The sequence below is a fragment of the Leptonychotes weddellii genome, chromosome 9 (genome assembly GCF_054177405.1).
Source record: "Leptonychotes weddellii isolate Sample4059 chromosome 9, ASM5417740v2, whole genome shotgun sequence".
NCBI classification, from domain to species: domain Eukaryota; kingdom Metazoa; phylum Chordata; class Mammalia; order Carnivora; family Phocidae; genus Leptonychotes; species Leptonychotes weddellii.
The window spans coordinates 38,487,783-38,503,784 of NC_138377.1; the positions used below are offsets into that span (position 1 = coordinate 38,487,783).

At 39.4% G+C, this 16,002-nt stretch overlaps 1 protein-coding gene across 6 annotated transcripts in view; it reads right to left on the reverse strand.

The window, feature by feature from the left end:
• The window catches only part of TMEM260 (transmembrane protein 260), a 66,421-nt gene that overhangs the window by 19,320 nt on the left and 31,099 nt on the right, over positions 1 to 16,002 (reverse strand). For 3 of the 6 annotated variants that reach the window (XM_081830466.1, XM_081830467.1, XM_081830470.1), the window contains exons 6-11: positions 10,526 to 10,705; positions 8,957 to 8,997; positions 6,001 to 6,084; positions 4,290 to 4,404; positions 2,825 to 2,994; positions 246 to 417 (exon numbers count right to left, since the gene is read on the reverse strand). In XM_081830466.1, coding sequence (XP_081686592.1) covers positions 246 to 417; positions 2,825 to 2,994; positions 4,290 to 4,404; positions 6,001 to 6,084; positions 8,957 to 8,997; positions 10,526 to 10,705 — 762 coding nt within the window. The remainder of the gene's footprint in view (positions 1 to 245; positions 418 to 2,824; positions 2,995 to 4,289; positions 4,405 to 6,000; positions 6,085 to 8,956; positions 8,998 to 10,525; positions 10,706 to 16,002) is intronic. The other 3 variants (XM_081830468.1, XM_081830471.1, XM_081830469.1) reach the window with 3 other exon arrangements.

The window sequence follows — 16,002 nt, forward strand, 5'->3', positions numbered from 1 at the left end:
TAAGCGTCTGCCTTCCGCTCTGGTCATGATCCCAGGGTCCTGGGATCGAGCCCCGCATCAGGCTCCCTGCTCGGCGGGAAGCCTGCTTCTCCCTCTCCCACTCCCCCTGCTTGTGTTCCCTCTCTCGCTGTGTCTCACTCTGTCAAATAAGTAAATAAAATTTAAAAAAAAAAATTCGTTTAAAAAATAATTGTTTTAAAGTGATTACTGTTACTATAGTCTAAGTATATTTCTTATATACTTACTTCCTGATCCACTAGTGAAATATCTGGTCTCAGTCCCTCACAATAATGCATGTAACGGAGAGAATTGCCTGGCAAATCTCCTCTGAGTAAGATAATTGCATCACGAGGCATAGAGGCTAGAAGGTTCTTCGCAAATTTATCAATCACATAGTTGGTCCTTTGGTCACAAATGCTAAATAAAAGGATATGGAAACATTAAAATAGCAACATACTGCTACAGTTTTAACAAGAATGGGTTTATTTTCTGCTGCAGTCTTTTCCCATCACACACTCTACATGTAGTGCTTCAAAGTATTCTAATTTGTATCTTCTAAGAAGATGCATATATTTGAAAAAAGAATGCTATCATCTGAAAGAAAAAGAGAAGGGACTAATTGTGCAACTAAATAAAAATCAGTGTACTGCTTTACTTCTGGAATTTAAATCATTTCTATAAAAAGGGAATTGGTTAGTGCTCAAAAATAAGTCCTTTTCTTCCCCACCTAAAAGGACATCTAATTTCACTAAAAAGAAGTAAGGCTTCTGATTTCACTTGAAATTCAAGGTAATTGCATGTCAATTCCATTTAGACCAAAGGGATTTTCAGATGCAAAAGGAAATCTGCCAGTTTCTAGCATAACTTTGTATAGCATGGGTCTGACTCTCTTGCATGCAAGCCTGAGCCTTTCCACCACTTCCCCAAACCACAGGCTCCCTGTGGTCCTCTCTCCCTTCTAGACGGAGAAATCATTAGGGAATGAGACCAATAAGAAGGAAGGGAAGGAAGAGTCGGCTGAGTCGTTTACTTCTCTCCAGGCATTTTTTGCTATTGCCAACAGCTGTGTACAACTCCTTTCAATGACAGAGTGGACGTTCTGACTTCAAAGAAAACTGGCATGAACTCTGAGAGCTTCCCACGAAAAAAGAAAAAGAGTACAAGAGAGTAAAAGCATCAAAAAACGGAACAGGCATTGTCCTTCCTGTTATTATCAGGTCTGTTACATGTAATGGTTCTGAGAAACAGTCTAAAGTTGAATCACTGGGCTAGCATCACAAAGCATCACAAAGCAAATGAACACTGCTAGGAACAGAATATTCACCCCGGTCCTTGTGATTGATGCAACTGCTTCCTACTGTGATTCCCTGCTTTGCAGGGTGGTGCCCCACATTCTGCCACCTAGCAAAGTTGCTCTCTATTCCCCTGGGACAAATACAGGCATCAAAACAAAATAAAACAGCCCAGCCTGTACAAGCATCCCTGGTGTTGAAGCTGGGTTGCCCTAAAGACCCAAGTCAGAAGACCGGGATAAAACGAGCTTGGAAAACACGGTGGGCTTTGCAGGCCCTTGAGCCAGCTACGGAGTTGCATCTCGGACATGTATCCCCTTTCCAACAGACCTCCTGGTGATACGGGCATCCTAACATGGGCTCTACCCTGCTATTATAAAGTACATCAGTTTTGGGCGCCTGGGTGGCTCAGTTGGTTAAGCGACTGCCTTCGGCTCAGGTCATGATCCCAGAGTCCTGGGATCGAGCCCTGCATCGGGCTCCCTGCTCCACAGGAAGCCTGCTTCTCCCTCTCCCACTCCCCCTGCTTGTGTTCCTGCTCTCGCTGTCTCTGTCTCTGTCAAATAAATAAATAAAATCTTTAAAATAAATAAATAAATAAATAAAGCACATCAGTTTTTAAAGTTAACTTGAAAGGGGAAATTCAAGCGCCTGGGTGGCTCAGTAGGTTACGTATCCGAATCTTGGTGTCTGCTCAGGTCATGATCTCAGGGTCCTGCGACTGAGTCCCTGCATCGCGTTCCCTGCTGAGTGCACAGTCTGCTTGGAATTCTCTCTCTCCCTCTGCCCCTCCTCCCGCTTGTGCTCTCTTTCTCCCTCAAATAAATTAAAAAATCTTAAAAAAAATGGGGGGTATTGAACCTTTTAAAATACCAATAAAATCTCACTACAGTGAAACTCCAGGGGACTCTTCCGCTGCTGTAATGTTTACTCAATACTGCAGGAAATGAATGAACTATCATCTAAAACTTGGACATGTTTTATGCCAGACTGAGATTTTCATTGGCAAGGTTATTCAACAGATTTTGAAAAATATATATAATACTCATAATGCATAAGCGTTAAGAAACCTTTAGAACTTTAATTATTTCAAAATAATTAATATTCACTGCTATGGAGGGAACTAGATAAGGGCCAGGTGTCACTCAAAAGATGAAATCCTCAAAGCATAAAGGAGAATTATTTTAGGACATACAAAAAGGCCCAAATGTCTTTACTCTCCATCTAAGTGGTATTTTAGATCATGGACTTTTATTACATCCTCCAGATCCTACCAAGTATCTCTAGGGTTCCTTAGAGGAAAATATACAAATAGTTTATGTGTCCCACCCAAGCCCTTGTTTGCAATGCCCTGAAACCACACATCGCTCATGCTGAGATTCTGTTCAAAAGTTTAAGCAGCGCTGCATTCAGACTCAGCTGTCTCACTCTGAAAACCAGGGGAGGTTAAAGGTGAAATAAAGCCCAAGACTCTAAATATCTAAGTGTTTCTTGCTTGAGTGCTACTTTTCATAAAAATAAGCATGTGTTACCTGAAATTAGAATATATTTGGTAAATTATAAAAAGAGTTGCTGAAAGCCATTCCAGACACTGAAGCCCACTGGTGTTCAGCACTCGGTTACTCTCAGAAGCCAGCGTTGCCAAACCGAGGCCAGCGAGGACGGCCACCACCGCGTTGCTCTGCATCCAGAATCTCTCCACCTGTGACAGAGACGTGCAGACAGGACATCCAGCTGACAGGCTGAGGCAGTCAATCGGGTACTTGTCTATTTAACAAATACATCGTGTACCCCTAGCCGCTCAGGCCCGCGATCACTCAGGTCTCGTTTCCGGACTTCCCTAATCCAACTCCATGTCACTTTATTTTTCAATTTTCAAATACTTCTCCTTTCCAGTTTGACACACGAACCTCCCTTTTTTGGATCCACACATTCTTTTCAATGCTATGGCGTGCACCTTGAACTCCTGCCACTTGAGAGGAGGAGGAGATGGAGAGATGGTTTTACTTTACTCCTGAGGTCTCCTCCCATGTGGGGAGGCTCCCCTGGTATAACAGCCCTCACTTCTTCCGGTAAGACTGCAGGCACTGAGCGGAAGGGGAGTCTGCGAGCTGGGAGTGGGCCTGCATGGCCGGGCCCTTTCCCCCTCTCTTCCTCTGGGAAGTGATCCGCCCACAGGACACACACGTCCAGCGGCCCACCCCGTCCCTGTGGCCAGGGGTGCGGTGGGGAGGGGCCCTGTGTGCAGCCCTGCCTGTGACCAGGGGTGCGGGTGGGGGGTAATTCCGTCCATTCCGGGATGCAGCACGAGGAAGCCCCCTTGCCCACAGATAAAAACTACCTTCTCCATTCTCAGCGTTCTCAGTATAAAGGGGATTCACCTGTTGTAGTTGTCCTGGTTTATCTCGTTTCTCAACTGACTCAGAACTCAGATGATCAAGGAGGGTGTTATTATTTACTAGGCCTCTTGAACATACACATAGAAAAGAGCTGGCTTTAGCCATTGAAAAGGAGCTGTCTACATTTATAGCTTCTACTACAAAGAGAAGAAATACTCTAATCTCAGAAGTGGCAGCCAGGGGAACACAGAAACGTGGTCATTCTTGCACAGGCCTGAGACTGCTGAGGTCAAAACCAGGGGAGTGTGTGGGTAAGAGGCCCAGCTACCACCTTTATTTCTTTATGGTTGTTTTAAAAAATTCCAGGAGATCTGCAGGAGTACTTATATCTGTAAGCACACACATGAAATAACTAACTTAAAACTACCTGACGTGTATTTTTCTCCCTAACTATTGTGTTAACTAAATGTTGCGTTTTTTCCCCCTAAAAAAAGGCCTCGGTCTTACTGGTTCAAGAATTTAACTTCCGATCTGTAAAAATGTATACACAATGTTAGTTATTTCTGTGATCAGTTGCTCTTCTACAAGATTCATGAGGACAAATTTGTACACTCTTCACCAACTTTCTGGTCAAAGGATAAATCTAAGTAAAACTTACCACACCCATGAAAAGTGGTTTTGAAATATCTAAATTCGCCCTCCAAGCAAAGAACAATGAATAAATGCAAAACATTCCAGTAAAAAGCCATACCAATGATGGATTCTGTCTGTCCCTATAAAAAAATTAAATATGTCCAAAATTATTTATGTGCATGAATATCAATAATAATATTACATAGGAAAATAATTAGATCTATAAAACTTTTTTTTTTTTAATGATTTTATTTATTTATTCGACAGAGAAAGACCCAGTGAGAGAGGGAACACAAGCAGGGGGAGTGAGAGAGGGAGAAGCAGGATCCCCGTGGAGCAGGGAGCCCGATGCGGGGCTGGATCCCGGGACCCTGAGATCACGACCTGAGCCGAAGGCAGACGCTTAACGACTGAGCCACCCAGGCGCGCCAGAACTTTCCATTTTTAACTAGGGACAAAGAAAGATTTCCATTTAAAAAAATCTGAGCTGGAATAAATAACTGAAATATAGGAATCAACTATACACTGTACCATATTACAGACAACTTCACTTGGAACTATGCAGCAAGAGATAGAAAGTTAAAATTCAGAGAAGAAATACAAATGATCAATCTTGTTAAATTTAAGATGTAATTAAACATATGCAAAACAAAAGAATACTTTCATGCCTCAAAATAATAAAGATTTTAAAACAGCAATTTCAATATTGGTGAGGATGCAACATAATGAGCACATATGTGGGTATAATACTCAAGAAAAATTAATTTGATAATATATATCAAGAGCCTTAAAAATAATCACACTCGGGGTGCCTGAGTGGCTCAGTCGGTTAAGCAACTGCCTTCGGTTCAGGTCATGATCCCGGGGTCCTGGGATAGAGCCCCGCATCGGGCTCCCTGTTCAGTGGGAGTCTGCTTCTCGCTCTCCCTCTACTCCTCCCCCCTCCCCCTGCTTGTGCTCTTTCTCTCTCAAATAAATAAATAAAAATCTTAAAAAAAAAAAATCACACTCATTGACCCAGTAATTTGACATGTAGGCATAAATCTTTAAGCAAAACCAGAAATGTGGATAAAGATTAATCCATAAAAATGCTTTAATATTATTTATAATAGAAGTGGAAGCAATCTGAAGATTCCCAAACAGAAAAACACTTCAGTTAATTCTCCTAGGTCAGAGAATGGAATTTTATACAGACATTTAAATGACCTTCAGTCTTTTTATGATAAGAGTGAATGCTCGTAATATAAAGTGTCAAGGAAACAGAACTATAAATGTGTGTACATATATAAATTTACATAAAACACTCAGGTTAGAGGGTAAATGGATAAAAAATAATTAATGGAGGTTAAGAGTGCTATATTTTCTAGGTTTTCTTTTATCATCAGAGGTAACTTTCTTCTTCCGAGGAATTCAAATAGTTGTTTACTTCTTTTGCAATGCAATAATAATGAGTAGCTGTGGGCACAGTTAGGGATCAAACCAGAAGTTTAAGACATCAAATGACTTGCTTACTTAGATTGTAATATACTGCTCAATCTTCCAAAATCATTAATTTATTATCAGGAAAAAAAAAACCTAGGAAGAAAGCAATACACATTTGCTGTAACAGAAGTGATTAGAGTCATTAATTTGGAATATAAAATAATACTGGCAATGTTCTTCAATGGCATATTAAAAATATGAATCAAATTAACGAATATGGGAAAAAGAATAGGAAAAGAAATTATATTACTCACTTTCTTGCTAAACATATATTTGCCCAAACTGCAAGGGCTTGAATGTTGAGTGAGAGTTGGGTCCTCATACTTGTTACTTGAGAACTGTAAAAGACAATCTAACTTATCATGGGTAGAAAACAAACTTGGTTAGATCCAAATACAACATTCTTTGTAAAATACATCTGATTATGCACTGAGTAGTTTTAAGGGCTGGAGGCAGATGTTAAAATTATTTTGTCTTCTTTTAAATTTGGGAGAAAAAGTACCATAAGAAAGAGTTAAACGGTTCTAAGATGTTTTCCAATTGTAATATTTGGTTACCAATTTATATTATTTGGGATAGGATCAGAGCAAGTAATTCTTCTGTATTTGTAATGCTGGTAGGCTGTATTGATAACATTTTGGATCCCCCGATTGGTTTGGTAAGAAGTCATGTGAAATGAGTTTTTGAACTTCTGTCAGTACTGTAGACACGGCCTCCTGTGATTTAGCAATTGAAAACAAAATTAATGCAGGGCGCTTGGGTGGCTTAGCTGGTTGAGCATTCATCTCTTGATTTCGGCTTAGGTCATGATCTCGGGGTTGTGGGATCGAGCCTTCTTGGGATTCTCTCTCTCCCTCTCCCTCTGCCCGTCTTCCCCAGTGTGCGAGTGGGCATGTGCTCTCTCTCTCTCTCTCTCTCAAAAAAAGGGCTTCCTTGTTTTCTATATTATTTGGTTCAAAAATGTTTAAGCCATCTCTGAGAAATGTATTTTTTTCCTATAATTAAACTAAATTCTTCCATTAACTAATAAGCATTTCCCAAGTGTTATCTGAGTTCTGAAATAGCTCTAGCAGTCTCCAATTTTTTAAAAAAGAAATGACTCTATACACCCTCTCGAAGAACTTTCTTCTCCCTGCTGGCAATTTTACTGGAGAAAATGTGATGCCATAATTATGGAAACCACACAATGTGTATTTTACTAATGGAGACTCATCTACTATGAGAAGATATTCTTACTCATTTTCAAATACACTTGAAAAATTGATTCCAGCATGAGGTCCATTTCAAACCATTCTTCAAAAGGAATGAAGTCAGTTTCAAAATTAATTCTTGGAGATCCGTTGCTTAAATGTAAGCTCTAAAACATGGTCACTGCCTAGGGTTAGATTCAATAATTTCCTTGTACAGGATTGCAATTTAGAGATATGTATGGGAAAAGAATTTAATTTGCTTGACTGGAAAAGGAGAGATGATTAGGTCCCATCATTTTGAAGGATTTTCTAGTAAGTTAATTACAAGTTGCTTTTCTCAACACTCCTGTCCTCCTGAAACAATTAAAGACTAGAAATTCTCTCACTCAGTCAGAGAGTGCTAGGATTATGCCTCCATTCTACGTTATGATTTGGTTCGAACAAATAGTGTGAGTGTGAGTGGTCATCACTTTTGTCAAGTCTTTCTTCTAGGCATATCACCTAACTGCTATTACTTCAATATAAAGGAGGCTTTTATGTTCCCCAATAGATGAGTTTTATGTGCAACTTATAATTGAGAACTCTTGAGAGTTCTTTGGAGTTCATGTGAGATTAGTTAAGGCAAAATATACGGCCAATGTCAAATGTGATCACAACCCTATAAGGTAGGTTGAAAAGAACAGGCAGTGAGTCTTCTGGCCTGGAGCAGAGCAGAATAAAATAAAAGCCCACAGACATTGGTAAAGCTGTCTTTGTAACTGAGCTTCTTGATAATTTTCCCCAACCAAAAAGAAAAAGGAGCCACAAAAGTTTCAGTCAGACATTAAAAAAAAACAAACAAACATTTAAAATCAGTTGTGAGAACCAACAAAAGGTTACATAATAATTGGTGGCAGGAAAATATTTTCAAGATACAGTAAAAAATGAAAACCAGCGGGCTAATAAAAAAGTCTGCATATTATGATCCCATTTTTCAAAACAAAAATATAAAAAACATTGAAAGATACAGACAGAAATGTTAATGGATTAACAAGAGTGGTTATCTCTACACATTGGAATTATAGTAATTTTAATTTTCTTATTTTTGCTTACCTGGATTTTCTAAACTTTCTATAATGATTATGTATCACATATAGGGAGCAGGGGAAAGGGACATTTAAAAAGAAAAGGAGGAAGGATGGAAGGAAGCAAGCAAGCTAGCAAATTAACAAGACAGAAACTGTGAGAACCTATGAACTGCCTCATGTACAGAGTTGAAATATTCTCCCCATATTTTAAAAATGGTTTTCAAATAGTCCTGGGAATCCTAAATTAATAATCAGTTAGGAGATCACTTTAGTGTTGTAGAAGACTATTCTTCCATAATTTTATATTGAAAATATTATAAAAATAGTACAGGATTGGTATGGATATTTTTCAAGTTGTCTTAATCTGTGTGGGTTTTAAAGCAAATATTAACCCATTTTTCAAAGAACCCTAGTAGGTAATACAGATGAAATATATTTGCTTAACCGGCTCTAAAAAGGTTGGATATTAGAAATATTTAAGTCAAAAATAGAGCTTAAGAACAGCCTAAAGAAAAAGTCTTAAGAGACATTAAATAAATGAAGCTCTAAAGAATTTAAGAACAGAGCTCAATCCTAAAAAGAAAAGAACCGAATTGCTAAATGCAATGTTCTAAAATGTCTCTAGAAAAAAGAGTCGAAACCAGAACAAAGGATAAATGATGTATAAAGCAACACTGCATTGGGTCATTTTGTATCCAAATGGAAGTGGAAACTTTCTAGTTTGACAGTCTACTAACTCACTGTTGTATTTATCCCTCACTCTCAGCTTTCTCTTCCTGGAGGAATGCTAGAATGTTTGACAGTCCACACAAACAACTAGTGACCATACCCGTGAGAGCCACTTCTCAGACACACTGCTTCACAAAGAAACAATCCCAGAAGCCCCCAAATCACTTAGTCTAGGAACTAATAGCGAATTCACTTAAAACCAGTTTCAAATATTTCATACTCACAGCAAAATTTTAGACATACTGGATCCTGTTTCAGATTTGGCCTAAACATAAAAGAGAGAAGTTTATTTGCGTAAGCCTTCAACTGCAGCTGTGTTAGGCTATTGCATTTTAACTATCCTGAGAATATACATGTTTTAAGTAGACAATGCAACATCTCTCCTCATTCAGTCTTTGCTTCAGAGCCTTACTGAGTTTTTGAAGTGAAGTCAGTGGAAATTAAACACAGACATCCCGGAGGAAGAACTGCAGAAATAATGATGGGCTAAAAAATCAGTTAAACTAGTTCTGGCAGGAACAATTAACACACTGATGAATTAACAGACTTTACACTTTTGTCGTAGACCGTCTTTAAGGCACTTTGATTAGAGCTCATTATCACATGTTAGTCTATAATTTCACAATTATGTGTGAATTATACAAATTTCAAATCTGGAGTGGCCCTCAAGCAATATTGTAATGGAATAACCAATATAAGCCAGAGTATAAACTGAAAGTATCAAACTATTTAATTCAAAAAGTAATTAATAATTATCCTTTCATTAAGCTAGTTTATTATGAAATATCTCCTACAAACAACACATATAATGTATATTTAAGGGATAAAGAGTTTTTAAAAATCTACAGAGCCGCCAAAAGAGTTTTTAAAAATCTACAGAGCCGCCACTCACTTAAGAACAGAACTGCATGAATACCATAAAGTATCTCACAAAGCGTTCACAGACCTCCCTTTTCTCACCCCCTAGTGATAACTATTACCTTGAATTCTGTGTTAATTACTCCCCTACTTTCTAAAAATATATAGTTCTACTTCTTTTGTATGTACCTTGAGCAATAGATTGTTTACTTTTTGCGTGGTTTAGAATTTTGTATCAATGGTGTCATATAATACATAGTCTTCAGAGATTTGCCTTCTTGCATAAGACACAAAAAGCACAAACCATGAGAGAAAAATCTGATACAACTGTCTTTATTAAGGTAAAAAAAAAAAAAGTTTGTCCTTTTATTTTTCAGATAACCTTTACTCTAACCACATTCAGTGTTTTTTCCCTAATTTACGTTTCAGGGAAAACAAGGCCTTTTGAACTTAAAAAAAACACTTCTAGTGAAATTATATCTTATAAAGTATTTACACATATGTATTATACTAAATACTATCATGAACACTATTTGTCAAATATGAAAAAAGAAAGTGTTTTGGTCAAGGTAAATTAAAAATTTTGAGGGTTTTTTTTTTTTTTTCTGATTCTTCAATCTTTTCCAAATATTTAAAAGCACAGACCAAGGGACCAAAGTGATACCCAATACTAAGAAGAATGAAATGTTTTAAATGCTGGCAACAGAGTCTTTTTAATGTTTGTTATCCTGAAAAACATACTTAGGATATCCAACATTATGATGTCAGGTTAAGTGATTCCACGTTTATAAGGAGGAAGTCTGTTACACAGATAACGAAAATGAAAATTCTATGTACTGTCATTGATAGACATTGTTTTTTTTCAGTCAAGGCCCAGGCAGAACACTGAAGTTTCACCGCTTCCTTCCTTAAAAGGGCTTTAAATATAAATTTACCAGACTGAATGTTCCATATTCTGCCCTGAGCAAATGCGTCAAAAATCCTAGCAACGTTGTCTGGTCTCCCCAGGTCCAACGGGCTTGATTGAGGTAGGATGAGACAGGAAGGTAGACGTAAGGCAATAAACCAGCAGAGAAGTACAGACTCAACTTCAACAGAGAGCCCAGGGAGAGTTCCTGCACAAAGCATATTGTGTTTTGTAACAATGTTTATTTTTAGTCCATTCATCCTGGAACTTCAAGAACACATCAAGGAAAACATCAAAATGTTTACTCAGAGCTGATCTCTCAATTTCTACTAAGTCATCACAGAATACTATGTTAAACCTTCTGAGTACTGTGGATTACTAGAAAATTGCATCAGCCTGAACTCCTTTGCATGGCAGGTGAAATCTGAGCGAAGCAAATAATATTAGGGGACACTCTGGAGTATCATGTTTATATTTAAAACCATGTCATGACATGCAGCATTACACGGCTGGGATAACACATGTGGGAGTGATTATTTGGCTGATTTTGAATATACCCCAAATATTGTTCCAGTACAATTCCCTTCATCACCATCACCAGGAGTAGACTTCAACTATATTCTCTATTATGATTACACACTGACAATATGATTCTTTCCCCAAGGGTTTTGGATATTTCATGGAAATATGTGTCACAAATGAAGCTAGCTTTTAAATAACCTCCCAGTTCATCCAAATGCTCTCTTTCCTCAATGTACATATAGGAAGGAGTACTGATAGAAATTTGCTCTGTATAACAATGTTGCCTCTTAAGAGTGTATTTCTTATCTGCGTGTATCTTTTTTTTTTTTTAAGATTTATTTATTTATTTGAGAAAGAGAGAGAGAGCAAGGAGGAGGCAAAGAGGGAGAGGGACAAGCAGACTCCCTGCTGAGTGCGGAGCCCGACACAGGGATCAATCGCACGACCCTGAGATCATGACCTGAGCTGAAATCAAGAGCTGGACGCTTAACTAACTGAGCCACCCAGACACCCCTTCATCTGCACATTTCTAAAATAAAGGACAATGTTGACAAAGTCTTATAAAGATTACACCCAAAAGAATTCTGGTATACTAAAAGATTCAAATAGTGGTTGCTTTAGTAAGTGGGAAAGGGGGTCTCTTCCAAATATCATAATTGGCAATTGCCAACTTTTCCTTTACAAAAAAGGAAAATTCATATGTGACAATGAATACAAGAACCAAGGTTCACATTCACCAGAAGGAGAACAAGCAGTTGACTTATATTAGCCTTTTCAAATAAACACTCTTAATTGAAAATCGAGTGTTTTTACTATAGTACGGATTTCATTTGATATTTCTAAAGTGGTAATGAGATGCAGAAAAATAATGGCATGAAAAGAGTATAAGAAATAACTAATCGAGCAACATGCCTTTGCTATTCTTAAAAGTAGTTTTAAATAAAGCAAATGTTTATATTTTGACAGTTTCTGCATGTTATAAAGTTCAAGTTAGAGTGGCACGATGCAATTGCCGGAGAATTTTCCTTTTGTGTGAGAAATCAACAGGGAGACAATTACATGAGAGTTTTTTCAGAGAGTGCAAGAAAGTGGCTCTGAGTCCTAGCTGTACATACATTAGAATCACCTGCAGAGCTTTTTGAAAATATCAATGTCTGGGCCTCACCCCAGACCAATTAAATCAGAATTATTTTGGAGTGGGGTCAGCATAAATATACATACCTATATACAAATATATGTATGTATACATGCACTCACAAATGCACACACATACACATACTTTTTAAAAGCTTCCCAGATCATCTGAGTAGCCAGGGTTGCAACCAACTGACTCAGGACTTCTTACTCTGCCTCAACTCATCTGACCAGTGAGATCCAATTACTCTGTCACTTCAATGGTAGGCCTCACTTTCTAGCCTCTGCTATTTAACTAGAGAAAATAAAATGTCCTTTGAAGAGTCATACTTCCCCAAATTGCATCATTCATCAGTAGCTGACCTAAGTACAGAATAAACAGGCTCTCAGACCAGGCTCCTACCTTGTCCACTCTAAGTCCCGCATGTTTTATAAAAAGCATATGGCTCTTCTTTCAATTAACTAACACAAAATATTTACTTTTTAAGTTCTTGTCAGTCAATGCACCTCTCTATTATCTGAATGAACCTTCTCTGATGTCAGAAGCCTGTCTAGGAGTAAGGTCATCAAGATGGCAACATAGATCATTCCTGACTTCAGTCTTCCTCACAAGACCAGCTAGCAACTATCTATAGACAAGACATCACTGTGAAGAATCCCAGAATCCAGGGGTGAGGATAAAGCACACCTTGGACCATACAGACTGAGAAGAACCACATTAGAAATAAGAAGGAGCACTCTGAGTGCATCACTCCTCCCCCACACCAGCCCAGCTCTGCACTAACAGAGCTCCCCTGGGGTGACAGTTTTTCCAGTGGGAAAAGAGACTCCAAGGTGGACAACCAGCTCCCCCAGCATGGCAGGACACTTCCCAGGAGGCTCATTTGGTTCTCACCTCTTGACGACCATGGTGGGAGGAAGGGGTCGGCTCAACCACTGGGGATCACGCAGGAGCAGGGGAGCAGGGCTTTCGGCAACCAGTGCTCAGATCTGGAGGACTGTTCTTGCTTGCAGCTGTGCCCAAGCAGAGATCCCAGCCAGCTACTCTGCCCATCTGCTGAACTGAGCCGGTAGCTGATCCCACCCTAAACTAATTCTGATTTACTTGATCTGGGGCATACTTTAACATAATAAAGTCCACATATGACGAGTCCATAGCTAACATCATACTCAATAGTGAAAGACTGAAAGCTTCTCCTCCAAGATCAGGAATCAGACAAGGGTGCCTACTCGGTATTACCAACTCCTGTTCAACACAGTCCTGGAAATCCTAGTCAAAGTATTCAGGCAAGAAAAAGAAATAAAAGGCATCCAAATATGAAAAGAAGTAGTAAAACTGTCTCTATTTGCAGATGACATGATCTTATATAGAGAAAAGCCTAGACTCTACCAAAAAACTGTTAGACTAATAAATGAATTCAGTAAAGTTGCACAAAATTAGTTGTGTTTCTACACACTAACAATAAACTATAAACTGTCTGAAAAAAAAACAGAAAATGATCTCATTTATAATAGCATCAAAAACAATAAAATACCTAGCAATAAATTTAACCAAGGAGGTGAAAAATCTGTACACTAGAAACTACAAAGCATTAATGAAAGAAATTGAAGAAGAAACAAATAAATGGAAAGATACCCCTTATTCACAAATTGGAAGAATTAATATTTTTTAAGTGTTTGTATCACACAAAGCCATCTATAGATTCAATGAAACCCCTATCAAGATTCCAATGGCATTTTTTTTAGTGTTTTATTTATTTATTCATGAGAGTCAGAGAGAGAGAGAGAGAGAGAGAGGCAGAGGCAGAGGGAGAAGCAGGCTTCCCCGCGGAGCAGGGAGCCCAATGTGGGACTCGATCCCAGGACCCTGGGATCATGACCTGAGCCGAAGGCAGACGCTTAACCATCTGAGCCACCCAGGTGCCCCTCCAATGGCATTTTTAACAGAAATAGAAAAACAAATCCTAAAATTGGTATGGAACCACAAAAGACCCCAAATAGCCAAATTAATCTTGCAGAAGAGGAATGAAGCTGGAGGCATCACACTTCCTAATTCAAACTACATTATGAAGCCATCATAATTAGGAGTTCAAGGTGGTGGGATAGGAAGATTCTGAACTCACCTCCTCCACAGACACGACAAATCTACAAAGACCTAAAAACTATCTGAACAAGTGCCTCCATAACAAAGAATAAAAGGGCCACATGAAAATGTGTGGAAGAAACAGAGACACGGTCTCACCGAAAACCCCATCCCAGTGCTGCAACCCACAGTTAGGAGGGATCTCATAAATATAGGACTTCTTCCTGAGGAGCAAGGGGTTTATGCCCCCACGTAAGGCACCCCAACCTTTGGGTCCTGCACCAGAGAGATGATCCCCCACCAAATGTCTGGTTTTGAAAGCCAATAGGTCAAATGTTCAGGAAAATTATAGGGCTGTCGGGGACAGAGACTCTGCTCTTAAGGACTTACAGACAGACTCGCTTGCCCCAGAACCTGGTACAGAAGCAGCAGTCTGGAAAGTGCTAGACCATAAGTGAAGAAGATTCATTTGCTAATCTTAAAATGTCTGCTGTATGGGCAGAAGCCTGGTAGAACTCTCCCTGGGGACAGAGATGCTGGAGGGGGCCATTTCTGGCGTTCTTCCTCTATCTTGCTAGTGCCAGCGAGTGTGCCCACTCCTGTGTCCCACTCCATCGCAGCTCTGTCAAAGCCAGCCAGGCAAATGGCCAACCTCACATAACACTCCACCACAGCTCCACCAGAGTCAGCCAGGGTGCACAGCCCATACAGGGGATGCCCCGTAAGTGCCTGGATCTGGTAGTCAAGGGGAATTGCATTTTTGGGTCCTATGGGTCTAAAACAACTGGAAAGACAGTTCTTGGCAGGTTACCATGCCCAAGGGACTGCACTGACAATAGACTGAAACAACAACCCATGGTCTTCCCATGAAAAAACTTCAGCTTGAACGGTAGGTTTCAGGTTTACCACACATCTAAAGGATAGAGAAGTGCTCTCAGGGAACACAGGCTGAAGGATACCATCTTTGAGCTCTCATCTGGCCTCACCACAGCTTGCTGGCACCTCCCAGAAAGAAACTTGTACACTCATCTGGAACCCTGAATTTGCAACAGTCCCTAAGAGATCCCCCCGCCCCAGATCACTTGGTCTGGAGGCTAGTATGGTCTATGATTGCAGTCTCCCAGGACTGTATCTATTTGCATACCTTAAAGATGCTGACTGAGGGGCTAGTTTCCAATCAGTCTAAAACTAGGTGCTGATGAGATCCCTTCCTCTGGGACACTCACAAGTCTTGACACAATAACTAGAACCTACCAAGAGAAACTCAGGCTGCTTAGACAATCATAAAGGTTTGAGACAGCCAAGAGCTACAGCAAAGTAGCTGTAGCTACTTTGATGTGAGGTTCATCTCCTACACAGGGCCACTCCTGCAAGACTGGGAGAGACAGCTATTTTGCCTAATACACAGAAACCACCACAGAGAGTCAAGCAAAATGAGGAGACAGAGGAGTATATTTCAAATGAAAGAACAAGATAAAACCCTGGAAAAAAATCTTAATGAAACAGAGATAAGTAATTTGCCTGACAAAGAGTTAAAAGTAATGGTCATAAAGATGCTGACTACACTTGGGAGAAGAATAGATGAACACAGTGAGAAGTTCAACGAAGACACAGAAAATGAAAGACAGTACCAAACAGAAGACACAGAACTGAAGAATACAATAACTGAACTGAAAAATACACTACAGGAGTTCAACAGCAGACTAGATGAAGCGGATAGAATCAATGAGCTAAATAAAACACAGGGCAATGGCACTCACCCAAAC